Raw genomic sequence first — 27,392 nt, 5'->3', positions numbered from 1 at the left:
TCACGGTTCATGTGATTAAGCCCCGTGTTGGGCTCTGTGCTAGTGGCGTGGAGCCTGCTTGGGATTCTCTCTCTCTCCCCCTCTCTCTCTCTCTGTCCCTTCCCTGCATGCACTTTCTCTCTCTCTCTCTAAATAAATAAATGAAGATTAAAAAAAAGAACAGGCATTCTGATTGGAAGTGAGCCATTCTGACTGGAAGTGAGACTTAAAATATCAAATGGACAGAGGTCATCTGAAATTGAGGATAGTGGTAAATGGAGTTGAAAAGCTGAGCAAAATTGAGAAAGATCAGAATATCTTCAGTGGAGAATAAACAACTAAAAATCTACATAATTCATTGATTTAGTTTACTTCAATAACAAATAGGTGAAGCAGAAGTCATGAGAGAAATAATTGTTTCTAAAGCCTCTGACTACTCACATAAGCTATTTGATTGTAGAACCTCCATTATTTTTATTTATCATTGAGAATAAAAATATATATTATTAATGGTAGTTATGTTCTATAAAGTTGCTGTGAACACTGAATTAACAAATACTCAACTATTGCTCTTAAGGAAAAATATAGGGTTAGGTCCCTGCAACTTCTGATTACAATATTTTTGTTAACCAGTCAATATAGTTTTGTTTTATGTGTGCTTTTATGTAAAGACACTTTATATGGTATAGTTAGTTGATTCATTAACATTGAACTCAGTTGACAGCAGCACTATAACTCAAAGCTGAGTGAAGCTTATCTACCACACACTTTTTCTCTGTAAGGCACATCACAGCCTTCTTGCACTTAGGAACACTAGATGGTGTTTTACATTATGTTTGGGGGCCATTTTAAACAGTGAAATCACCAACAAAAAGTACAAAGCTGCAAAAACCATAACACTAAATAGATCACAAAAACGATAATTATTGGGGCACCTGGGTGGCCCAGTTGGTTGAGTGTCCCACTTTGGCTCAGGTCATGATCTTTTGGTTGTGAGTTTGAGCCCCACTTTGGGCTTGCTACTCTCAACACATAGCGCACTTCAGATCTTCTGTCCCTGTCTCTCTGTCCCTCCCCCACTGGCACTCTTTTTTTTCAAAAATAAATAAAACATTTTTTAAAAAACTTAGAAAAGGATAATTGTCTACAGTATGAGATCTACAATAAGAAGACAGAACGTCGCCTTGTTTGACCTCAGCTAAAAACATGTACATGGATGGGAATGCAAGCTGGTGCAGCCACTCTGGAAAACAGTATGGAGGCTCCTCAAAAACTCGAAATAGAACTACCCTACGACCCAGAAATTGCACTACTAGGCATTTATCCACGGGATACAGGTGTGCTGTTTCGAAGGGACACATGCACCCCTATGTTTATAGCAGCACTAAACAATAGCTAAAGTATGGAAAGAGCCCAAATGTCCATTGATGAATGAATTGATAAAGAAGATGTGGTATATATATATATATATATATATATATATATACACACACACACACACACGCACAACGGAGTATTACTCGGCAATCAAAAAGAATGAAATCTTGCCATTTGCAACTACGTGGCTGGAACTGGAAGGTATTATGTTAAGTGAAATTAGTCAGAGAAAGACAAAAATCATATAACTTCACTCATATGAGGACTTTAAGAGACAAAACAGATGAACATAAGGGAAGGGAAACAAAAATAATATAAAAATAGGGAGGGGGACAAAACAGAAGAGACTCATAAATATAGAGAACAAACTGAGGGTTCCTGAAAGGGTTGTGGGAGGGGAGATGGGCTAAATGGGTAAGGGGCACTAAGGAATCTACTCCTGAAATCATTGTTGCACTATATGCTAACTAATTTGGATGTAAATTTTTAAAAATAAAAAAGAAAGTTAAAAAAAGAAAAAAAGAAAAAAAAACATGTACATTGACTAAAATTTTTTGCCACTCTGCCCATACATATGTCTGTAAATAACTATAAAAGCACTGTGAGTATTGATTTTGAGGTTACAAATACATTTCACTGAGTAAATGAATTCACAAATATGGAATCCACAAATAATGAGGATCAACCAAAATTATTTTAGCAAGGTTTCAGATCCATCTTTCATTGCAAGATTTAAATGATTCTGAAAACAAACAAAAAAAAAATCTCCCAGACTCTTTTATATAATTTATTTATTTTTTAATATATAGTGTTTAATTTCATTTTCATTGTGTTCAAATTTTTCTTTTCCATGTCTTCCTTTAAAATATTATAATTTAAAATTTTTTACTTTGAAAAACTGCTTTATTGAAGAATAATTGAATACATATTTATGACATTTTGAACAAAGTTTTGACATGCGCACGCATATACATCACCATACTCAAGATAATGTATTATTTATTACCCCCAAAAGGTTTTTTTTTTAATGTTTATTTATTTTTGAGAGAGAGAGAGAGAGCATGAGCAGGGTAAGGGCAGAGAGAGAGAGGGAGACACAGAATCTGAAGTATGCTCCAGGCTCTGAGCTGTCAGCACAGAGTCTGATGTGGGGCTAGGACCCACGGACTGCGAGATCATGGCCTGGGCTGAAGTCAGAAGTTCAACCAACTGAGCTCCAGGCACCCCATTCCCCAAAAGGTTTTGTATACCCTTTTGTAATTCCTCCTTCTCATCCTTCCCTGTCTCTCATCTCTAAGCAACCATTAGTTTGCTTTCTGTCACTGTAGATTAGTTTGCGTATTCTAGAGTTTTATATAAATGAGATCATATTATATATAGTCTATATTTTTTGGCTTCTTTCACCCAGCAGAATTATTTTAAAATTTATCCCTATTGTTGTGTATGGCAATAGTTTATTTCTCTTTATTGCGAAGAGTATGAATAGACTACAATTTGTTTATCTGTTTATCTGTTGATGGGCACTTGAGCTCTTTCCAGTTTGTAGTAGTTTTCTCTTGCTGATTAACAAATTACTACTATCTTTTGTAGTAGCTACATAGAATAACACCCATGTGTTGGTTTTTAGTTATGTAGAACAGAAGTCTAGGTACAGTATGGCCAGATTTCTCTGCTTCTGGTATTATAAGTCTTGAAGTCAAGGCATCAACCAGGCTGTATTCCTTCTTGGTGGTTCTGGAGGGAAAAATCTGCTTCCGAGTTCATTCAGGTTGTTAAATGAATTTTGTTCCTTGTAGTTGTAGGGCTGAGGTTCTCATTTTCTTGCTGGGCTTCTCTCAGCTGCTAGAGGATACCCTCATTCCTTGCCAAATGGCTCCCTCTATCTTCAAGCTAATAATAGAGAACTTACCATACACAAATCCCCCTGAAGCTTCAAATCTCTGACTTTCCCAGTGTCTGACCTCTAGGCCCAGATTTTTCTCATGTTTCAAGTATTTATTATTTATTTTATTTGTTTTCATGTTTCAAGTTTTTATTTAAATTCTAGTTAGTTAACATATAGTGTAGTATTGGTTTCAGGAGTAGGATTTAGTGATTCATCATTTACATTTAACACCCAGTGCTCATCGCAACAAGTGCCCTCCTTAATACCCATCACCCATTTACCCCATCCCCGCACCCACCTCCTGTCCAGCAGCACTCAGTTTGTTCTGTTTTTTTTTTTTTAAATATTCTGTTTATTTATTTATTTTTTGAGAGGGAGAGAGAGAGAGAGCAAGCTGGGGAGGGGCAGAGAGAGAGAAGGAGAGAAAAATCCTGAGCAGGTTCTGCCCTGTCAGTGAGGAGCCTGACGCGGGGCTAGAACTCACAAACTGTGAGATCATGATCTGAGTTGAAACCAAGAGTCAGACTCAGCCACCCAGGCACCCCAACCCTCAATTTGTTCTTTATACTTAAGAGTTGCTTATGGTTTCTCTCTCTCTCTCTCTCTCTCTTTTTTCTTTCCCCTATGTTCATCTGTTTTGTTTCTTTTTTTTTAAGGTTATTTATTTTGAGAGAGAGAGAGTGCAAGTGGTGAAGGGGCAGAGAGAGAAAGGCGTTGGGGGAGAGAATCCCAAGCAGGTTCTGCAGCACCAGTGCAGAGCCTAATGTGGGGCTCGAATTCACAAACCATGAGATCATGACCTGAGCTGAAGTCAGACTCTTAACCAACTCAGCCACCCAGGTGCCCCATCTGTTTTGTTTCTTAAATTCCACACATGGGTGAAATCGTATGGTATTTGTCTTTCTCTGACTGACTTATTTCACTTAGTATAATACATTCTAGCTCCATCCACATCATTGCAAATGGCAAGATTTCATTCTTTTGATGGCTGAGTAACATTCCAATACACACACACACACACACACACACACACACACACACACACACACACACACATATATATATACATATACATATATATGTACATATATATATGTATATATATATATGTGTGTGTGTGTGTATATATATATATACACCACATTTTTCTTTATCTATTCATCAGTCAGTGGATATTTGGGCTTTTTCTGTAGTTTGGCTATTGTTGATAATGCTGCTATAAACATCAGGGTTCATGTGCCCCTTCGAATCCATTTTTTTTTTTATCCTTTGGATAAATACCTAGTAGCGCAATTGCTGGATGGCAGGGCACTTCTATTTTGAACTTTTTGAGGACTTCTAGACCCAGATTTAAAGGCCTCATGTGATTATGCCAGGCCCACTCAGATCATCTCTCTATTACTCAATTACTTTGGGACCTTAATAACACCTGAAAAATCCGTTTATAGTAGTATGTAGATTAGTGCTTCATGAATAACTGGGAAAAGGTGTATGTATACTAGAGGCTGGGAGTCTGGGGGCGATCCTAGAACTCTGCCTACCACCCAGTTTTTGACTATTACAAATAAGCTGCTGTAAGAGTACCTGGGTGGCTCAGTGGGTTAAGCGTCTGACTCTTGATTTCAGCTCAGGTCATGATCTCATTGTTGGTGGGATTGAGCCCTGCATCAGGCTCTGTGCTGATGGTGCAGAGCCTGCTTGGGATTCTCTCTTTACCTCTCTCCCTGCCCCTCCCCTGCTCATGCTCTCTCAGGCTAAATAAATAAACATAAAAAAAACAAATAAGACATATATTTTCTTTTTTATTGGATAAATACATAGGAATAGAATGGCTGAATCACATGGTGGGTATATGTTTAATGTTTCATGAAACTATCAAACTATTTCCAAAGTGATTGTAACATTGTACATTCCCACCAGCATAGTAAAAGAATTCCATTTCTTCCCCATTCTTGCCAATCTTTGGTATGTTTAATCTCATTTTAGCCTTCCTAATGGATGTGAAATGGTTTTTCAATATGATTTTAATTTGCCTTTCTCTAATGCATAATGATGTGGAGAATCTTTTCATATGCTTATTTGCCATTTGTTTGTCTTGTTTGGTGAAGGATCTGTTCATATCATTTGCTCACTTTTAATTGGGCAGTTTGTTTTCTTATTGGTGAGTCTGAGAGCTCTGCATATATTCTGGATGCAAGTCCTTAATCAGACATGTGCTTTATTAATATTTTCTCCCAGTCTGTGACTTGCCTTTTCATTTTCTGAGTAGTGTCTTTCGAAGAGCAAAAGTTTTTTTTAATGTTTATTTATTGTTGAGAGAGAGTGGGTGGGTGAGTTGGTGGGTGGGTGAGTGGGTGGGTGGGTGAGTTGATGGGTGAGACATTCCCACCAACAGTGCACAAGGGTCCCTTTTTCTCCACATGCTAGCCAGCATTCATTTCTTGTCTTCTTGATTTTAGCCATTCTAACAGGTGTGAGGTGGTATCTCATTATAGTTTTGATAACTATAATGAGATACCACCTCACACCTGTTAGAATCAGATGCATCAGATGCATCAGATGCATTTCCCTGATGATGAGTGACGTTGAGCATTTTTTCATGTGTCTATTGGTATACAAAATCTTCTTCATCCATGCATCTATTGATGAAAACATGGGCTGTTTCCATAGTTTGGCTACTGTAAATAATGTTGCAATAAACATAGGGGTGATATATCCCTCTGAATTAGTGTTTTTGTCTTTTAGGAGTAAATACCCAGTAGTGCAATTACTGGATCATAGGGTAGTTCTATTTTTACCTTTTTGAGGAACTGCCACACTGTTTTCCACAGTGGTTGCACCAGTTTGCATTCCCACCAACAGTGCAAGAGGGTTCCTTTTTCTCCACATCCTCACAAACACTTGTTGTTTCTTGTGTTTTTGATTTTAGCCATTATGACAAGTGTGAGGTGATATCTCATTTCCCTGATGAGTGGTGTTGAGGATCTTTTCATGTATCTCTTGGCTATCTGGGTGTCTTCTTTGAAGAAATGTCTGTTCACGTCTTCTGACCATTTTTAATCAGGTTATTTGGGTTTGAGGTGTTGAGTTGTATAAGTACGTTATATACTTTAGATACTTACCCTTTATCATTTGCAAATATCTTCTATTCAGTAGGTTGCCTTTTAGTTTTGTTGATTGCTTCCTTTGCAATCAAAAGAAAAAGTTTTTTATTTTTGTATAATCCCAATAGTTTATTTTTGCTTCTATTTCCCTTGCCTCAGGAGATATATATAGAAAAATGTTGCTATGGTCAATGTCAGAGAGATTGCTGCCTGTTCTCTCTCCTAGAAATTTTATGGTTTCAGGTTTCACATTTGGGCCTTTAATCCATTTTGAATTTATTTTTGTGTATGGTGAAAGAAAGTGGTCTAGTTTCATTCTTTTACAAGTGGCTATCTAGTTTCCCCAACATCATTTTTTTTAAAAGACTATCTTTAACCCACTGTATACTTATTCCTTATTTGTTGAAGATTAATTGACCATAAAGTTGTGAACTTATTTCTGGGTTTTCCAGTCTGTTCTATTGATCCATGTGCCTGTTTTTATGCCAGTACCATACTGTTTTTATCACTATAGCTTTATAATATAACTGGAAGTCCAGAATTGTGATGCCTCCAGCTTTAATTATTTTTTAAAATTTATTTATTTATTTTGAGGGACAGAGAGAGCATGTATGTAAGTGGGGAGGGGCAGAGAGAGAGAGACAGAGAGGAAGAGAGAGAATACCAAGCAGGCCCTATGCTGTCAGCATGGAGTCTGACACTGGGCTTGATCTCACAAACCATGAGACCATGACTTGAGTCGAAACCAAGAGTTGGACACTTAACTGAATGAGCCACCCATGCATCCCAGCTTTGCTTTTCTTTTTCAAAAATGCTTTGGCTATTTGAGATCTTCTGTGGCTCCATACAAATTTAGGACTGTTTATTCTAGCCGTGTGAAAAATGCTATTAGTATTTTGATAGGGATTTCATTAAATGTGTTCAAAAGTATACATGCACCTCGATATTTATAGCAGCATTATCTACAATAGCCAAATTATGGAAAGAGCCCAAGTGCCCATAAACTAATGAATGGATACAGAAGATGTGGTGTGTGTGTGTGTGTGTGTGTGTGTGTGTGTGTGTAATGGAATAATACTTAGTCATAAAAAAGAATGAAATCTTGCCATTTGCAACAACATGGATGGAGCTAGAGAGTATTATACTAAGTGAAATAAGGCAATTAGAGAAAGACAAATACAATATGATTTCACATATATGTGGAATTTAAGGAACAAAGCAAATGAGCAAAGGGAAAAAAGAAAGAGAGAGAAAGAGCGGCAAACCAAGAAAAAGAGTGTAGCCATAAAGAACAAAGTGATGGTTACCAGAATGGAGGGTGGGTGGAGGGATGGTTTAAATGGGTGATGGGGATTAAGGAGTGAATTTGTTGTGATGAGGTCGTGTGTTGTATGGAAGTGCTGAATCACTATATTTTACACCTGAAACTAATTTTACACTGTATGTTAACTAATATAAATAAAATAAATATAAATAAAAACTTAAAAAAAAAGAAATGACCCTATGTTTTTATCCTTTCTCTTATTCATGTGACATATCACATTGTTTTGTCAATATTGAACCATCCTTGCATCTCCAGAATGAATTCCACTTGATCATTCCACAGAATGATTTTTTTAATGCATTATTGGATTCAGTTTTCTCATTTTGTTGATATTTTTTTCATTTATGTCAGAGATATTAGCCTGTAGTCCTCTCTCTCTCTCTTTTTTCCTTTTTTTGGGGTGTCTTTTTCTGGTTTTATCAGGATAATGCTGGTCTCATAGAAAGAATTTGTAAGTTTTCCTTCCTCTTTTATTTTTTGGAATAGTTTGAGAATAGGTATTAGCTCCTCTTTAAATGTTTGGTAGAATTCACCTGTGAAGCTGTCTGATCCTGGACCTTTATCTTTTGGGAATTTTTTGATTACTGATTTAATTTCATTGATCTGTTCAAATTTTCTGTTTCTTCATATTTTAGTTTTGGTAGGTTATATGTTTCTAGGAATTTATCCATTTCATCTAAGTTCAATTTGTTGGCATACAGGTTTTCATAATATTCTGTTACAATTGTTTGTCTTTCTGTGGTGTTGGTTGTTATTTCTCCTCTTTCATTAGTGATTTTGTTTATTTGAGTTCTTTCCTTCTCTCTCTCTCTCTCTCTCTCTCTTTTATGAGTCTGGCTAAAGGTTTATTGATTTTGTTGATCTTCTCAAAAAGCCAGTTATTGATTTCATTGATCTGTTCTATTGATGTTTTAGTTACTATATCATTTATTTTTGCTCTAATATTATGTCTTTCCTTTTGCTGTGTTTGGGTTTTGTTTGTTCTTCTTTTTCTAGCTCCTTTAGCTACAAGGTTAGGTTGTTTATTTGATATTTTTCTTTCCTCTTGAGGTAGACCTGTGTTGCTCTAAACTTCCCTCTTAGAACTGCTTTTGCTGCATCCCAAAGATTTTGGATTGTTGTGTTTTCACTTTCATTTGTTTCCATGTAACTTTTTATTTCTTCTTTTATTTTGTGGTTGGCCCATTCATTATTTAGTAGCATGTTATTTAACATCCATGTATTCGTGGTCTTTCCAGATTTTTCGTGTGGTTGATTTTTGGTTTCATAGCATTGTGGTCAGAAAAGATGCATGGTATAACTTTGATTTTTTGAATTTTGAGACATTTTGTGTCTTAATAAGTGATCTATTCTGGAGAATGTTCCATGTGAACTTGAAAAGTTCATGTGTATTCTGTTGCTGTAGGATGGAATGTTCTGAAAATATCTGTTAAATCTATCTGGTCTAGTGTGTCATTCAAAGCCACTGTTTCCTTGTTTATTTTCTGTTGGATAATCTGTCCATCTATGTAAGTGGGGTATTAAAGCCCCCTACCATTACTGTATTACTATAAATTATTTCCTTTATGTTTGTTATTAACTGTTTTTATGTATTTGGGTGTTTTCATGTTGGATGGGTAAATATTTATAATTGTTATATCTTCTTGTTGGGTTGTTCCATTTATTATTATATAGTGTCTTTCTTTGTCTCTTGTTATATTCTTTGTTTTAAGGTCTATTTTGTCCAATATGAGTATTGCTACTCTGGCTTTCTTTTGACATCCATTTGCATGATGACTGTTTCTCCACCCCCTCACTTTCAATTTTCAGGTGTCTTCCTGTCTGAAATGAGTCTTGTATGCAGCCTGTAGATGGGTCTTGTTTTTTTTTTTATATACTCTTTCACCCTATGTCTTTTGATTGGACCATTTAAATTTTTGGTAGATATGTATTTATTGCCATTTTGTTTTTTGTTTTATGATTGTTTCTATACATTTCCTTTATCTTTTCTTCTCTTGCTATCTTCCATGTTTTGTTGGCTTTCTTTAGTGATATGCTTGGATTCCTTTCTCTCTCCCCCTCCTTCTCTCTCTCCCTCTCTCTTTTGCATATCTATTACTAGCTTTTGATTTTGGGTTACCATCTGTATTGTTTTCTGTTTTCTATTTCATTGGTTTTCACTTTAGTTTTTAATATTTTTTCTTCTGTTCACATTAGGCTTAATCAACTCTACTTTAGTTTTTAAGTTTTTTCACACATTTTTTTTTAAATTGCAGTTTTTTGGTGTAAATTTTTCCCTAAGTTCTTTTTTCGTGGCATCCCCCAAATCCTGATATGTTGTGTTTTGATTTTATTTGTGTTGAGTGTCCTATAAATGTTAATTAGATCCATGGTAACACATGGCTCCAAAGTTTCCTGGGGATAATCTCCATCCCAGTCAAGCCTAAAAGGAGAAAGAGTATGGAGAAAGGTGCTTGAGAGGTTTTTATGACATCACTTCCATTCAAATTCCATTGGTTAGAACTCCATCATATGGCTTCACCTAATGGTATGGGAAGCTAGGACACATAGTCTAGCTTTTTGCCTGGGAAGAAGAGGAAAATGTATTTGGACAAACAACCAGCAATCTCTTTCTATTTTCTGGAAGAGCTTGTATAAGATAAGAAATACTTGAATCATGGGTATACAGTAGAAATTGTAAAGTTATTGGGGCCTGCTGTTTTCTTTGGGGGAAATTTTGTAACTGCTGATTCAGTTTAATGGATACATGTTCATTTAGGTTTTCTATTACTTCTTGAGTCACTTTTTGTAAGTCACTTTTAGGTATATATAATTTTTATAAGTTTAAAAATAATTTGTTGAAAGTATTTTCTTATTTTAATCTCAGCTATACTTATAATTATGTTCTTTATTCATTTTAAATATTGTTTACTTATGCCTTTTTATTTGGTTATTAATATAGCTAGAGATTCATCAATCTTATTAATCTTTACCAAAAATCTTAATTTTTATTTCATTAATTTTTTTTATTTATTTCCTTCCTCTATGTTATTTGGGCTTATTTTGCTGGTCTTTTTCAACTTGTAATTTGAGGAATAAGCTCATTATTTTTCAGCTTTCTTTTCTAATATATGCATTTAGGGCCATACATTTCCCTTGAATTTGGTTCTAGCTTTGTTGCTACAAGTATTTGTACATATCATTATTGGTTATTTGTATTTATTTTCAAACTTCCACTGATTTCTTTTTTAATGCATGAGTTATTTACAGTGTGATTTTAAGTTTCCAGAAGTATGGGAGCTTTTCTCAGGGTATATATTAGGTTATTAATTTCAAAATTAGTTGCATTATTTTCAGAGAATGTGGTATATGTAATAATGATTCTATAAAACTTGTTGAGTCTTGCTTCATGGCCTGGTGTATGCATGTGAAGCTTGAGATGTCTTCCTGTTTTTTATGTTATTAATTCCTTGCAACATTATCTCATTTACTTCTAATTCTAGTCATGTGAGATAGATAGTATGACTCCATTTTTCAGATAAGAACATTAAAAGCCAATCAGCAAAATGAGTAATTTTTCCATATTCACAGACAGGTCTGGTTAGTTTTCTAACCACTCAGAGCAGACACCAACTAAAAAAGTCAGTATGGTCAGTTTTTTATACTGGTTGCATATGAGCCTTGCTTATATCTTATTATAGATTTTTAAAATTTCAGGGCAAGGATTCATTCTTATTTAAATGACTTTTTATCCCTCACTTGGTGTATGAAACAGTATTCTACATATAAATGGTGTTCAAAAGAGACTGAAAGCTGGCAAAACCCTAAAAGAGTATAATAAACAGGTAATTTGGGAATAACTCAAAAAATAAAACAGGATTTTTAGTTCTGAAATGATTGCAAAAAGTAATCTGAAAACACTCCTGGTACAAATACCTAGTAGTTTTGGGAAAAGATATAGATATAAGTATATATAGGTAACATCTATATCTATCTATATCCCTTAAATACCTCAAGACAGAATCTAAATCTAAATAGATATGTTAAAGGATATATATATATATGCACATATATATATGCAGTTAAAGGATATACATATATATACATATATATGCAGATTTATAGACATATAAAGATATATCCTTTATATCAATATATTTAGATGTATTTAGATATAGATAGATATGTTAAAGGATAGATGGGCTAAAGAAGAGAGACCTATAAAGGCAATAAAGGTTTAGACACATAAAGGGGAGGAAAACCAAGTGGATTTACTTTACTGATGCCAAGGCAAAAGAGAGAAAATGGCCACTAGTGGCCTTTTGATTTTTTGTGTTAATAGAGTTATTAATGCCTTGGAAATAGATGTGAAGAAATAGAAATTCTCATTTTAAGAGTTTAGGCTGCAAATGGTAAGGAAAGGATCAATTGTATGCTGGAGGGTCTGCTGGGAGAGAGTTTTATTTATTTTAAGATAGAAGAATCATAACCTGATTTAAGACTTAATGTTCTTGCCTAGCTATCTCTTACTTGTTCAGTAAGATTCAGCTCAGGTGTTATCTCTAGAACAGTTTCTGCACTTGGTCAAACCGCTTCTGTTGTCTTAGCACTACCAAAACGTCATTATCATAGCACTTGGAATATTGTAATGAACATACCCATTTAAACATCTTGTCTCCTCCAGATTATAAACTCCATTATCATGTGTTATTTATCTTTGAATTACCAATTCTTGGCAAAGGTTTGGCAATAGAAAGTTCTCAAGTAATGTTTAACTAAACTCCGGAGCTTTTTAAAATTTACCCTACCTTTTTATAAATCTACCTGCATCCATATTTTGTACTTATTTCTTCTATTACAATGCCTAGATAGTTTTTAATTGCAAGTATTCCTTTTCACATGTATGGTCTTCCTACTAAACAACATACTTATTTTATCCATTTTTGTAATACTAGCATTTAGCACGGTGACTTTCATTCATTCATTGAATATTCAATCATTTCTGAGTAACCAGTCATTATTCTAAATTCTAAGAATACCATAGTAAGAAAGACTTATCTTCTGGTAGAGGAAGAGAGACAATAGACGATAAACCAGTAAGTAAAGAAAATTATTTATAATAGTTATTATTAAAGATAAACAAGGTGATGCGATACAGTAACTGCTGAAAGTAAGGATTCCTTACTTTAGACAGGATACTTAAGAGCAGAATCAAGAAAGTAAAAATACTATGTTTGTATATAATGTTTCTTTAAAATATATATTGATTAAAACTTTAAAGTGAGAAGGAGATCTTAATGATCACAGAGTCCAGTCTTTTTGTTTTACGGATGGATTTAGAGAGAAAGTGTGACTTGTTGAAGGTATTAACAAATATGTAATGTGTCTTTCTCTTGGTAAAGTGGCTTGGAAACTTTCGGATTCTTTATACCTCATTGGGATTTCCCTGAGATGTAAATGACCTGTTTAAATTAGGGAGTATGATGGTGTACCAATCACACCTATTTTCTTCCCTAATGGAGATTTGGGGTGGGGGAGTGGAGTAAAGAAGAGGGCAGAGATCTGCAAGAGGAGACCGTTAACTATCTCCTCTTGCAGTTGGGCTATCATCACAGTGATAACAATAGAGAAGGTTCTACAAGGAGACGTGTAATATCAGGAATTACATAGGTGTCAAGAATTACATAGGAAGCTTCAAATTATTTTTCCTGATTTTTCTAAGATACTCATGGTAGAAAATATACACACACAGGTCTAGAGTGGAAAATAAAACTATAAGCCCTTACTCCAGGGATAACCAATGTTGATTGTTTTCCTTTTTTTTTTTTACAAAATTGAGACTACATATATGTATGTGTATTATATATATATATAATTATAAATATATAACTAATTATAATTATACACACACACACACACCAGGAAAGTGAAAAGAAAAAGGAAAAGGACAAGGGATGACAAGCACCCATGTAATCTACTCAATGCATATTTTTTTGGTCATATAAGCTTCAGATATTTCATTTTTTAAAGAAATAAAACATTACAGATAAAGTCTATGTTCCATTCACAGTCCCATTCCCCTCATTCCCTCTCCAGAAACAGTAAATATCATGAATTTAATGTATTTTAATACTTCTATTATATTAATGTGCTTTAAAAATAGCATTATTTTATGTTTTCTTTTAATGTGCATACATGGAATCAGTACATAACTGGAATAATTGAATCCAAATTTATGGAAATTGCTTTTTCATTGAACATTATGTTTTTCAGTTCTATTCATGCTGATACATATATATCTAATTTATTCAAAGTTATAAGTGTTAGCCTTGATGAATTTTCACTGAACACACCTATATGACCAGCACCCAGCTCAAGAAACAGAATATTATTAGCATTCTTGAACTCCTCAGATAACTGTGTTTGAATTTTATGTTGGTCTTCTTTTGCCCAACATTATTTATGAAATTTATCTACTTTGTTGTGCATAGTAGTAGTTTTTTCTTTCCCACTGTTATAGAATATTAGCATCCATACTTAACTGGGTTTTTTTTTCTGACAAAATCTAAAGATATTCCATGTCTCTTCTCCACCTGATCTAGATAAGGAAGGACCTTAGCAATTTTTAAATTACTATTGTTCCCTCGCTTAGCGGTTGTGTGCATTTAAGCAAGTCCCTTAAACTTATTTTGCCTCATCTGCTTCCTCATCTATAAAACGAAGAAATAACTATACTTAATTCAGAGTTGTTTGTGGGAATTAAATGAATTTAAATATATAATACATTGAACAATGCCTGGCATGTAGTATTTACTATATGAATATTAGATATTGCTATTGTTGTTGTTATTGACAAAAGGATAGACAACATGCATCAAGGGGAGAGAATAGAGAGTCTTAAAATTGACACTAATATAGCTATTTGATTTTTGACAATGGTACAAAGACAACTCAGTGAAAAAAGGATAGTCTTTTCAATAAACATATCCAAGGGGGGGGGGGGAAGAAATTGACATATACTTTACCCAAAAAGTAATTCAAAATGAAGAATAAATTAAATGTAAAACATAAAACTATAACTCCTTTATAGGAAAATATAGGAGAAAATCTTTGTGGCCTCTTAGGCAAAGAGCTCTTAGATAGGACCCATAGTATAAGCCACACAAGCAAAAAGTTAATAAATTAGACATCACCAAAATGTAAAAGTTTTGCTCTGAGAAAGACACTCTTAAAATAATTGAAAAGATAAGCCATAGACTTGGAGAAAATATTTCCAAATCACATATCTGACCAAGGACTTGAAGAATTGTAAAAAATCAGCAAAGATTTGAGTCAATTATTTACTAAGGAAGGTATATGGATGACAAATAAATGTGTGCAAAGATGCTCAACATCATTATTCACTAAGGAAATGCAAATTAAAACCACAGGGAGATACCACTGCACATCTATTAGAATACTTGAAATAAAACTAACACCAAGTGGTGGCAATGAATCAGAGCAAGTAGAACTGTCATAAAATGCTGTTGGGGAAGCAAGATGGTACCGACACTTTGGACAGCAGTTTGGCAGTTTTTTATACATTTAAATATATGGATTTATATATTTTTTAAAATGTTATTTTTGAGAAAGAGAGACAGGCAGACAGAGTGTGAGCAGGGTAGGGGCAGAGAGAGGGAGACAGAATCTGAAGCAGCCTCCAGACTCCGAGCCGTCAGCATAGAACCTGACACTGGGCTCAAACTCACAAACTGTGAGATCATGACCTGAGTGGAAGTTGGACACTTAACCGACTGAGCCCCTCAAGGGACCCCAATACATTTAAATATATACATGCTACATGACCCTACTGAAATAAAAACTTATGTTCAAACAAACACTTTTATGCAAATGTATAGTAGCTTTAATCTAACAACCCCAAACTGGAAACAACCACTGTCTCTCAGCTGGGGAATAAACAAACCTGGTACATCCGTAAAATGGGATGTTACTCAACAATAAAAAGAAATGAACTATTGATACATGCAGCAATGTGGGTGAATCTCAGATGCATTATGCTAAGTGAAAAAAGCCAGACTCAAAAGGCCACATGCTGTATGATTCCATTTATATGAAATTCTGGAAAAGGCAAAAGTATAAGGATAGAGAATGGGGATTGAAAATAATGGTTGCCAGCAATTGGTGCTTGACCACTAAGAGGCAGTATGAGGAAATTTGGGGAGGTGATGAAAGTGTCATGTAACTTGGTTATGGTGATGTGACTAAACACTCTTTGGGGCGCCTGGGTGGCTCAGTCGGTTAAGCATCCGACTTCGGCTCAGGTCACGATCTCGCGGTATGTGAGTTCGAGCCCCGCGTCGGGCTCTGTGCTGACTGCTCAGAGCCTGGAGCCTGTTTCAGATTCTGTGTCTCCCTCTCTCTCTGACCCTCCCCCGTTCATGCTCTGTCTCTCTCTGTCTCAAAAATAAATAAACGTTAAAAAAAAAAATTAAAAAAAAAAAAAGAAAAAAACCCACTCTTTGTATTTGTCAAAACGTATGGAACCACACACACACACACCAATTAATTTTATTATGTATAAATTTAAAAAATTTTTAAACTAAAATCCTTCTTAGGTTGTTGCTCCAGATACCTCTTCTCTGCTACTCTTCTATTCTTTTTTTTTTTTTTTTTGGAACCCATATTACTTTTAAATATACACTCCTAATCTTTTCCAAGTCTCATAATTTCTTTATATTTTTCGTTTCTTTATGTAACTTGGCAAGTTTCTCAGTCTTATCTTTCATTTTATTAATTGTGTTCAAAGAAGACTTTATCATGAAATTTTTTAATTTTTCATTTTCCAAGATTCCTTCTTGGTCTTTTAAAAAATTTTTTAATGTTTATTTATTTCTGAGAGAGAGGGAGCAAGCGTGCTCGAGGGGTTAGGGGCAGAGAGAGAGGGAGACACAGAATCCGAAGCAGGCTCCAGGTTCCATGCTGTCAGCTCAGAGCCCAATGTGAGCTCCAACTCATGAATCGCCAGATCATGACCTAAGCCAAAGTCAGAAGCTTAACTGACTGAACCACCCAGGCACCCCCTTCTTAGGTCTTTTATTGGTGGTTCAGGACTCCATTCGCACAGAGATTTTGTTACTATAGGGTCATTCACAGTACCAAAGGATGGTTTGATCTAGGTCTTGTCGCAATGATTTTCTCTGTTTCTTCTAGCTAATTCTTGCTTCCAGATCTCAGTGCTTCACATGCTTGTGATTTTAGCCTCTACTTATGTCTCTGTGTTGCTTTTCTTTCTTTCTTTTTTTTTTTTTTTTTGTCCATAGAAATTTTTATCTTTTTTTTTTTCAAAGTTTTATTTCTTTAAGTAATCGCTACACCCCTCATAGGGCTCAAATTCATGACCCAGAAATAAAGAGTTGCATGCTCTTCCAACTGAGCCAGCCAGACACCTCTAGAAATCTTTATCTTATATTTGAGTACAACTATTTCTTTTTCAATTTTTAAAAAATATGCATTTTATCTGTCTTGCTTTTATCATTGAATGCTATCTGATATTTCCTCATACCACTGTGCCAATGATTCTCAACTGGGGGCAGTTTTGCCCCCAGAATACATTTGCCTGGAGACATCTTTAGTACAATGCACAGGACAATCCTTACAACACATTATCTGGTCCAAAAGATAATTAGTATTGAAGTGGGGAAACCCTGCACTAAATAATTAAAGAATATGATATTTTTTATATGTAACATCATCATAACATATTTAAGTGACTTCCTAATGTGCACTTAAAAGGGTTTTTTTTTCGTATTATAAGTATCACTTTTTGGTATAACTTTTTGGTACCATTAATTCCCAAATTTAGACATTTTTTGAACCCAAAGAAAACTAAGACTTGAGAGGCACCATCTTGGAAACTGGAAATTACTTAGGAAATAACAAAAGTATGGGAACAACAAAGTCTTTATCATGTCATATTTTTAGTGGAATTTATGATGTGTTCTCATATAAAGATCTTCATAAGTTTTATTTTACTTTTTAAATTTTTATTTAAATTCCAGTTAGTTAACATACAGTGTAATATTAGTTTCAGGCATATAATTTAGTGATTCAAAACTTTCATCCAACACCCAGTGCTCATCACAAGTGCACTCCTTAATCCCCATCACCTATTTAACCCATCACCCTACTCACCTCTCTTCTGGTAACCATCAGTTTGTATTCTATAGTTTTACATTTTTAAAGCCTTTTTTTCCCAGGTAACATGCAGTCAACCTTTGAGCAACATGAGTTGAACTGTGCAGGTCCACTTATAAGTTGATGATTTTTGATATAGTATAGGACTATCAGTGTATTTTCTCCTCATGATTTTCTTATTATTTTCTTTTCTCTAGCTTATTTATTGTAAGACTACAGTATGTAATACATACAACATACAAAATATGTGTTAATTGACTATACATTGGTAAGGCTTCCTGTCAATAGTAAGCTATTGTTTATATATTTATATATGTAAGTAGTTAAGTTTTGAGGGAGTCAAAAGTTATATATGGATTTGTGACTATGCAGAGGTTGGTGCCCCTGACCCTCATGTAGTTCAAGGGTCAACTTTACTTTTAAATTGTTTTAAGGCCCTTCATGTTGTATACAGCTTTCTGTGAAAGTTTCCCACAACTTGCTTTATTTTTAGGTATCAGATACCAGAATCTTAATAAATACTTGACCAACTTGACTATAATTACATCATGTATTCTTTAGTTTTAATTCTTTTCAATATATGCCAGTATCAAGATGATTGGTAGTAGGGATAATAGGAAAAAAACAAAATAAAAACAAAAACAAAGGATTGGCTTTAATCTGCTGCCTAATCTCAATTCAGGTCCTTCTCTTACGTGGACCTCAATTTTATCATCTGTAAAATGAAAGAGTTATACCATATAATTCCAATAGGCTTTTCCAATTATAAACTTGCAAGTTTGTCTCCTGACCTCCTGATTAATGTCTTAACACTACACTGTGTACTATCTTTTGAAATACTATGTCATTTAATTTTACGTGGAGAATGAAGATATAGGCATGAAATAATCTTTTATAATTTATTTGTATAGGTTTTTTAAACCCTTAACCTATTTGTTATTTTATTGTTATTATTTTATATTGTTTTTTATATATTGATTTACATTGCTATTATTTTATGTTGCTTTTATTTAACTTTTGGCCATCATCTTTTATTGTTCCTAGGATAAAATGGAGATAAGACAAAGATTTCTAAAATAATTTGAAGTTTCTCACATTTGTTCTTTATTACCCCCATCTACTTTCTTGTAGTGATTGATAATACAAATTTTCTTTTATTTTTTTATTTGAGAGAGAGTGTGTGTGTGTGAGCAGGGGGGAGGGGCAGAGGGAGAGAGAGAAAGAATCTCAAGCAGTCTCCATGCTCAGAATGGAGCCTGACATAGGGCTTAATCCCACAACCCTGGGATCATGACCTGAGCCGAATCCGAGTTGGGTGCTCAACCTACTGAGCCACCCAGGTGCCCCAGATAATACAAATTTTAAAATGAGAAGTGTCTTATTTAGAGGACTGCAAAGAATGATACTGAAAAGATAACAAAAGATTCACAACTTGACTGGGAAAGGAAAAAGCTAGATAAGAAAAAAAGAGGTGATGGCTGTACAAAAACAAACAAAATTTAGGTATCAAATCCAAGCAGAGTCAAAGACATGTGCCCTGACCCTAATCATCACGAGGCCCTGTGTAAATCTCAAATTCAGAGTCTTGAAATTTGTTATAATTGCACAGGACCCTAAAATTCAAGTCTCCCAACTTCCTGGTTAATGTCTTAATACTACACTACGTAATATCTTTTGAAATACTTTGTTACATAATTTTACCTGGAGAATGAAGATATATGTATGAAATAATCTTTTATCATTTATTTGTATAGGTTTTTTAAACCCCTTAACCTATTTTCTGGCTGCTGGTGCTGTTACTTTGGGAATTGGTTTCTTTGCTTTGGCATCAGCTTTGTGGTTCCTGATTTGCAAACGAAGGTAAGGTTTATTAAATATTTAACTTCTTTCCCCTTAAAAATCCAATGAAAGACTTTTTCAAATGGTACTAAATAACTATAATAGTGTAGATTCTATAATTTGAGGTTTGGTTACAGACTCTTTGATTGGGGAGGAAAATCTTTACATGTTTAAAATAGCCTGGAAAGAGAAGTCCTACTAGAATAATAGTATAAGTACTATCATAGCAGTCTTCATGCATTAAAATTTTAAGGAATAATGAGATATATTTTATTCTTTGGAAGACATGGGTTCAAATTATAAGGCTTGACACTAAAAAATGTTTTGATTTCTAATTTAGAAACATTTAACATTTCTGATGTTAAAAACATTACCAACATGGAAAAATTCTCTTTCTTTAGGAGATATTTAAGATAAGAGCTGACAGAATGCCCTGGTATAGTCTAAATATAGTCTTTTTCCAGAGACAGAAAACCCTAAAATTTGGTGGTTTTGAATATTTAGTTCAGCATTTGCTTTGTTTGATGCTTAAAAATGTAAATTTTAACATGTTCTTGCACATACTCTTCCAATATTCCCTATTTCAGCAAATTAATGCATATTATCTGTTCACTTGCACAGGTCAGAAAACTAGAAAATCTTCACTTATTCATTCTTTTAACAAATATTTATTGGGTGCCTGCCATTGTTCTAGGGACTGAGGATACAACTGTGAACAAGTCAGACAGGATTCCTGTTTCATAGACTAGCAGTGCCATTGGGAGGAGACAGATAATGAAAAATAAAGTGGTCAAGGAATGTCTCTTCAAGTGAGTGGTATTTAATCTGAGATCTGAGTCAAAAGAAAGAGCCAGACATTTGAAGACTTTGTCAGAGAGCTTTCTAAGCTGAAGGGATAGCAAGTACACAAACCCCAAATGGTAATGTTCTTGGTATTGTTCAGTAAAGGGAAAGAAGGCTAGTGTGAATAGACTATACTGAGTGAGGGAAATAATGATGAGATTGAAGATGTAGATAAGGGCCAGATCAAATAGGATGTTGTAGGCTAGAAATGGAGTTTGATTTTATTTATTGTGCCATCATAAGGTTTTAAGCAGGGGAATAATATTATCAGCATAATAATGGCTAACACTGAGTGCTTACTACATACTAGGCACTGTTCTAAGTGCTTTGTATGTGATCTCATTTAGACTTCATAACCACCCCATGAGGTAGCAGTAATATCATCCCCCTTTTAAGGACACTATAATGTCACCTATAGATGATTTACATTTTTGTAACACTCTTTAAAATTTTAGATATAATTTACATAAAATAAAGTACATAGATTTTAAATGTATGATGATGAATTTCAGCAAATATATTCCCATGTATTTACAGCCTCAGTCAAAATGTACAAATTTCCATCACCCTGTAAATTTCCCTCATGCTCCTTTCCAGGCATCACTCCCCACCTCCCACCCAAAAGCAATCATTATCCTGATTTTTATTACCATAGATTAATTTTGTCTAGTCTTGAATTTCATTCAAATAGAATCATAGAATCATATGGACTTTTTTATGTCTACTTTTTTTTCGTTTAACATATTTTTGAGATTCATGCATGTTGTTGTATTTATGTGTATTCCATTCTTTTTACTAATGAGTAGTATTTCAGTGTATAAATATACCTCAGTTTACTTATTCTGTTAATGGACATTTGGGTCATTTCCAGTTTTTAGTTATTAGGAATAAGGCTGCTATGAACATTCTTGTATAAATATTTTTGTACATGTGTTTTCACTTCTCTTGGGTAAATACCTAAGAGTGGAATTGCTGGATCATATAGTTAACTTTATAGCAAATTGCTAAAGAGTTTTCCAAAGTGGGTACTTACTCCAACCAGCAATGTATGAGAGTTCTGATTCATATTTTTAAAAGATTTTTCTTACTTCTCTGTGAAGCCTAAATTTTAATTGAGCAAGAGTGAAAGCAGAGAGCTTTAGGAGGCTATTTCATAGTTCAGGTCAGAGATGATAGTGTCTTGGACTAATATGGAAGTAAAGGATATGGAAAGAAGGGGTTGGATTGGGGATGTGTTTTGCAGGTAAAGTTAGCAGGGCTTGCTGATAGGTTGGATGAGGTAAGGAAAGATAAGTGAAATGACAGAATTAATGCTAACATCTACGTTTTTACCATGAGGAACTGAGTAGTTGATCATGTCATTTACTGAAATGAAAAGATGATTAGAAAGAGGAGCAGGCTGAGGGAATAGTGATAAACTAGGAATTAATCCAAATTATATCTTGGATAAAAGTTTGAAAGTCTATTGGACATCCATTAGAAATGTCAAATCCTCAGATATACATGTAGGAACTTTTAGGAGAGAAGTCAAGCCTGAATATATAGGGTATCAATTAATAGAGGGTATCTAAGTTTATAGAACTGGGTGAGACTAACCAGGGAGTGATTGCTGGAAGGGAAGAGAAGAACTTCGGACTGTGCCCTTCAGCCCACCAACATTTAGAAATCTAGCAAAACAATAGAAGAGTCAATATTTAACCGGAAAAACAGAAAGGTACACTGTCAAGGAAGTCAAAATTAGGAAATGTTTCAAGGGTGCTGGGAAGATGGCAGAGTAGGAAGATCCTAAGCATACCCCCATCCCATATTTACAGCTAGATATCACTCATATCTAAGTCAATAAACCAGAAAGAGATCCAAAGACTGGCAGAACAACCTCCCCAACTAAATGTGGAGAAGCTGTATCAGAGAAACTAGGAAATGCAGAAACTGTGGTCAAGAGTTGCCCACAGGAGGGAGAGAGCTGTGGTTATGGAGAGGGGAAAATACCAGGAAGCCCACACAGGGAAAGCAAATCCCCATAAGTCTGGCTTTGAAAACCAACAGGGCTGAATTCTGTGAGATTGTATAACCAGCACAACTTGGAGCCTGGAGTTTTCAACGTCAGAGGGCAAGTGATAGCTGGGTGTCTGCCCTCAAAGCAACAACAGCCTGAGGAGAGGCAACATAGAAGCAACAGCTTGAAGAATGGGAGGGAGATCTGTTTCTACTGATTTCAGAGCTTATTGGGGGATTTCTCTGGGAACAAAGGAGTTGGCAGGTGCCATTTTCCTCCCCTGCCCCCAAACATAAACACAGAGCCATCTGGGAGGGGTGGCACTGCACAGGCACTTGCTACCTAACCTGCTAGTACTGTGCTCTGCCCAAAAATTCTTCTGAGGACTCACCAACTCCAAGCTTGCTGTCTCAGCTCTGGACCCAGTGCAGCTTTTGTTAATGCTATGCACACTGCACCCACCCACTGCCTGTACATGCTGTGCTCCTGCAGCCACCACACGTTGGAGGGTCCAACTTAGGACTAGTAGCTCAGTGCAAATTTTGCTAACATCACATGTGCCCCACCCAGCTGCCAAGCACCCCCCACCCCCGCTTTGGCTGCCACCACTACACCCTCCCACTAGGCTGTGGGAGGTTCAGCCTAGGACTAAGGGTTGGGTACAAATTTTGCTAACACCACCGCCCTGCCCCCACATCCTTCTGCTGTCACACCCCCAGAGCTGGCCTACCTGGACCTCACTAACATTGCAGAGAGCAAGCACAGCCCACAATAGGCAAAAAGTCAGGGCAGACATCTGGACTGAAATGAAAAGCGACTCAGACACAATAGCAGGATGCAGGCAACACACATAGGAGACTCCTCTGAAGAGCCAGGTTCTGGTGAACAGGGAATACTGCACTGCGGGACACTACAGGACCTCTTCTTCATAAAGCCACTACTTTCAAGAGCAGAAGACACAGCTGACTCCTAACACATAAGAAACAGACACAGAAGGTTAGACAAAATGAGGAGACAGAGAAATATGTCTCAAATGAAAAAACAAAACAAAATCACAGCAGGAAGTTTAAGTGAAAGAGAAATAAATCATATGCCTGATTCAAAATTTAAAGTAATGAACTTAAGATAGTCACTGGACTTCAAAAAATGGTGGAAGACACCAGTAAAAACCTTGAAAAAAGGATAAAAAATAATATATCAGAGATGAAGAACAGAATAAATGAAATTAAAAATACAATAGATGGAATAAATAGTAGGCTACAGGAAGCAGAGGAACATATCAGTGATGTGGAGGATAGAATAAAGGGAAGTAATCAAGCTGAATAGGTGAGAGACAAATACTGCATGATGAGAATAGACATTGCCTCCCAGCCTTTGGGCTAAGATAAAGTGAAGAACAGACTTATATAACTCAGTGGCTCCATCAAGCATAATTACTTTCATATTAGAAGGATCCCAGAAGAAGAAAGAGAAAGGGGGGGGGGGGGACAAAAAATGTATTTGAAGAAATAATATCTGAAAACTTCCTAAATCTGGGGAGGGAAACAGAGATCCAAATACAGGAGGCACAGAGATCCCCTAACAAATTCAACCCAAGAAGGTCCACACCAAGACACATAGTAATTAAAATGTCAAAAAAAAAGTGATAAAGAATGTTAAAGGTGCAAGAGAAAAGAAGATAGCTACTTACAAAGGAAACCCCATTAAGCTATAAGCTGATTTTTCAGCAGAAACTTTGCAGGCCAGAAGGGATTGACATGATGTATTCAAAGTGCTCAAAAGGAAAAATTTGCAGCCAAGAATACTCTATCCAGCATGGCTATCACTCAGAATAGAAGGAGAGATAGTTTCTCAGACAAACAAAAGTCAAAAGAACTCATGATCACTATACCAGCCCTACAAGAAATGTTAAAAGAATGGAAAAGTGAAAAGCATAAGTAAGAATAAGAAACACAGGAATCACAAAATAAAAGGGTGTAAAAATGATACCAAATATCTGAAGCATGGAGGGGAGAGGAGTAAAGAATGAGTTAAAAAATAAGTGAAAATCAGCTAAATATGGACTGCTATATGCAAAAGATGTTATATATAAATCTAATGGTAACCAAAAGTCAAAAAACAGTAATAGAAACACAATAAATGAAGAGTAAGGAACCTAAGTATATCACTAAAAAAAGCCCAGCAAACCATGAAGGAGAGAAAAAAAAAGAAAGGATCAGATAAAAACTACAAAACAACCACAAAACAAGTAACAAAATGGCAATAAATACATATCTATCAGTGATTACTTTGAATATAAAACTTCCAATCAAAATACATATGGTGGTGTGGGGCGCCTGGGTGGCTCAGTCGGTTGAGCGTCCGACTTCGGCTCAGGTCACGATCTCGCAGTCCGTGAGTTCGAGCCCCGCGTCAGGCTCTGGGCTGATGGCTCAGAGCCTGGAGCCTGCTTCCGATTCTGTGTCTCCCTCTCTCTCTGCCCCTCCCCCGTTCATGCTCTGTCTCTCTCTGTCTCAAAAATAAATAAATGTTAAAAAAAAAATTAAAAAAAAATACATATGGTGAAAGAATGGATAAAAAAACAAGACCCATCTATAGGCTGCCTACCAAGACTCATTTCAGACTGAAAGACACCTGAAGATTGAAAGTGAGGGGATGGAGAAACAGTCATCATGCAAATGGATGTCAAAAGAAAGCCAGAGTAGCAATACTTATATCAGACAAAATGACTTTAAAACAAAGTCTGCAATAAGAAACAAAAAAAGACACTATATACTAAGAGAGGGAAAATCCAACAAGAAGGTAGAACAATTGTAAATATTTACGCACCCAACATGGAAACATCCAAATACATAAAACAGTTAATAACAAACATAAAGGAAATGATCAATAGTAATATAATAATATTAGGAGACTTTGACACATGACTTTCATCAATGGACAGATCATCCAAACAGAAAATCAATAAAGAAACTGACAGAATGATACACTGGACCAGTTGGATTTAACAGGTATATTCAGAACATTCCATCCTAGAACAGCAGAATACACATTCTTTTTAAGTGCACATGGAACATTCTCTAGAATAGATCACATATTAAGACATAAAACAAGCCTCAACAAATTCAAAAAGATTGAAGTCACACCATGCATCTTTTCTGACCACAACACTATGAAATTAGAAATAAACCACAAAGAAAAAAAGTCTGGAAAGACCACAAATACGTGGAGATTAAATAACATGCTACTAAACAATGAATGGGTCAACAAATCAAAGAAATAAAAAGCACACAGAAACAAATGAAAATGAAAACACAGAATTCCTAGATCTTTGGGATGCAGCAAAAGTGATTGTAAGAGGGAAGTTTAGAGCAATATAGGCCTACATTATGAGGCAAGAAAAATCCCAAATAAACAACCTAACCCACACGTAAAAGGCTAAAAAAGAACAACAAACAAAACTAAAACCAATAGAAGGAAGGAAATAATAATAAAGATTAGAACAAAGATAAATGATATAGAAACTAAAAAAACAAACAAACAAACAAAAAACAGAACAATAGAACAGATCAATGAAACGAGGAGCTGGTTCTTTGAGAAGTTCAATAAAATTGATGAACCCTTAGTGAGACTCATCTAAAAAATAAAGAAATAAAAGAGAGAAAGAAAGGACTCAAAATCACCAATGAAAGAGGAGAAATAATAACCAACACCCCAGAAACACAAATAATTTTAAGAGAGTATTGGGGCACCTGGGTGGCTCAGTTGGTTAAGTGTCTTACTTTGGCTCAGGTCATGATCTTGCAGTTTGTGGGTTTGAGCTCTGCGTTAGGCTCTGTGCTGAGAGCTCAGAGCCTGAAACCTACTTTGGATTCTGTGTGTCCCTCTCTCTCTACCCCTCCCCCGCTCACGCTCTGTCTCTCTCTCTCTCTCTCTCAAAAATAAAATATACATTTAAAAATTTTAAAAATTCTGAGAATATTATGAAAAACCATATGCCAACAAATTAGACAACCTAGAAGAAATGGATAAATTCCTAGAAACATAACCCACCAAAACTGAAGCACAAAGAAACAGAAAATTTGAACAGACCTATTACCAGTAAGGTGATTGAATCAGTAATCAAAAAACTCCCAAAAACAATAGTCCAGGACCAGACTAGTTCACAGGAGAATTCTACCAAACACTGAAAGAAGAGTTAATAACCTGTTCTACTCAAACTATTCTAAAACATAGAAGAAGGAAAATTTCCACATTCATTCTATGAAGCCAGCATTATCCTAATACCAAAACCAAATAAAGACACCACCAAAAAAAAAAAAAAAAAAAAGGAGAACTACAGGCCAATCTCCCTAATGAACATAAATGTAAAAATCCTCAACAAACAGAATCCAACAATACATTAAAACAGTCATTCACACCACGACCAAGTGGGATTTATTCCTGGGATGCAAATGTTGTTCAATATTTGCAAAATAATCAACACGATACATCCCATCAACAAAAGAAAGGATAAAAACTGTGTGATCATCTCAATAGACACAGAAAAAGCACTTGACAAACAACATGATAAAAACCCTCAAAAAAATATGTTTAGAGGGAACATACCTCAACCTAATAAAGACCATATATGAAAAATACACAGCTAACATCATCCTCAATGGGGGAAAACAGAGCTTTGCTTCTAAGATCAGGAACAAGATAAGGATTCCATTCTCATCTCTTTTATTCAACATGGTATTGGAAGTCCTCGCCTTGGAAATTAGACAACGAAAAGAAATAAAAGGCATCCAGATTGGTAAGAAAGAAGTAAAACTGTAAGTACTTTCAGATGACACGATACTATATATAGAAAACCCTAAAGACTTTGCA

At 35.2% G+C, this 27,392-nt stretch overlaps 1 protein-coding gene across 3 annotated transcripts in view; it reads left to right on the top strand.

The window, feature by feature from the left end:
* The first annotated feature begins 10,174 nt into the window (after positions 1-10,174).
* The window catches only part of CC1H1orf185 (chromosome C1 C1orf185 homolog), a 35,710-nt gene continuing 18,492 nt past the window's right edge, over positions 10,175-27,392 (top strand). For 2 of the 3 annotated variants that reach the window (XM_060624882.3, XM_060624884.2), the window contains exons 1-2: positions 10,175-10,196; positions 19,597-19,702. In XM_060624882.3, the coding sequence (XP_060480865.1) occupies positions 10,181-10,196; positions 19,597-19,702 (122 nt within the window). In that variant the 5' untranslated portion in view covers positions 10,175-10,180. The other variant, XM_060624883.3, reaches the window with a different exon arrangement.

Source organism: Panthera onca, chromosome C1 (genome assembly GCF_046562875.1).
Source record: "Panthera onca isolate mPanOnc1 chromosome C1, mPanOnc1 haplotype 2, whole genome shotgun sequence".
Lineage (NCBI taxonomy): Eukaryota > Metazoa > Chordata > Mammalia > Carnivora > Felidae > Panthera > Panthera onca.
This window is presented reverse-complemented; position numbering and strand designations above follow the sequence as displayed.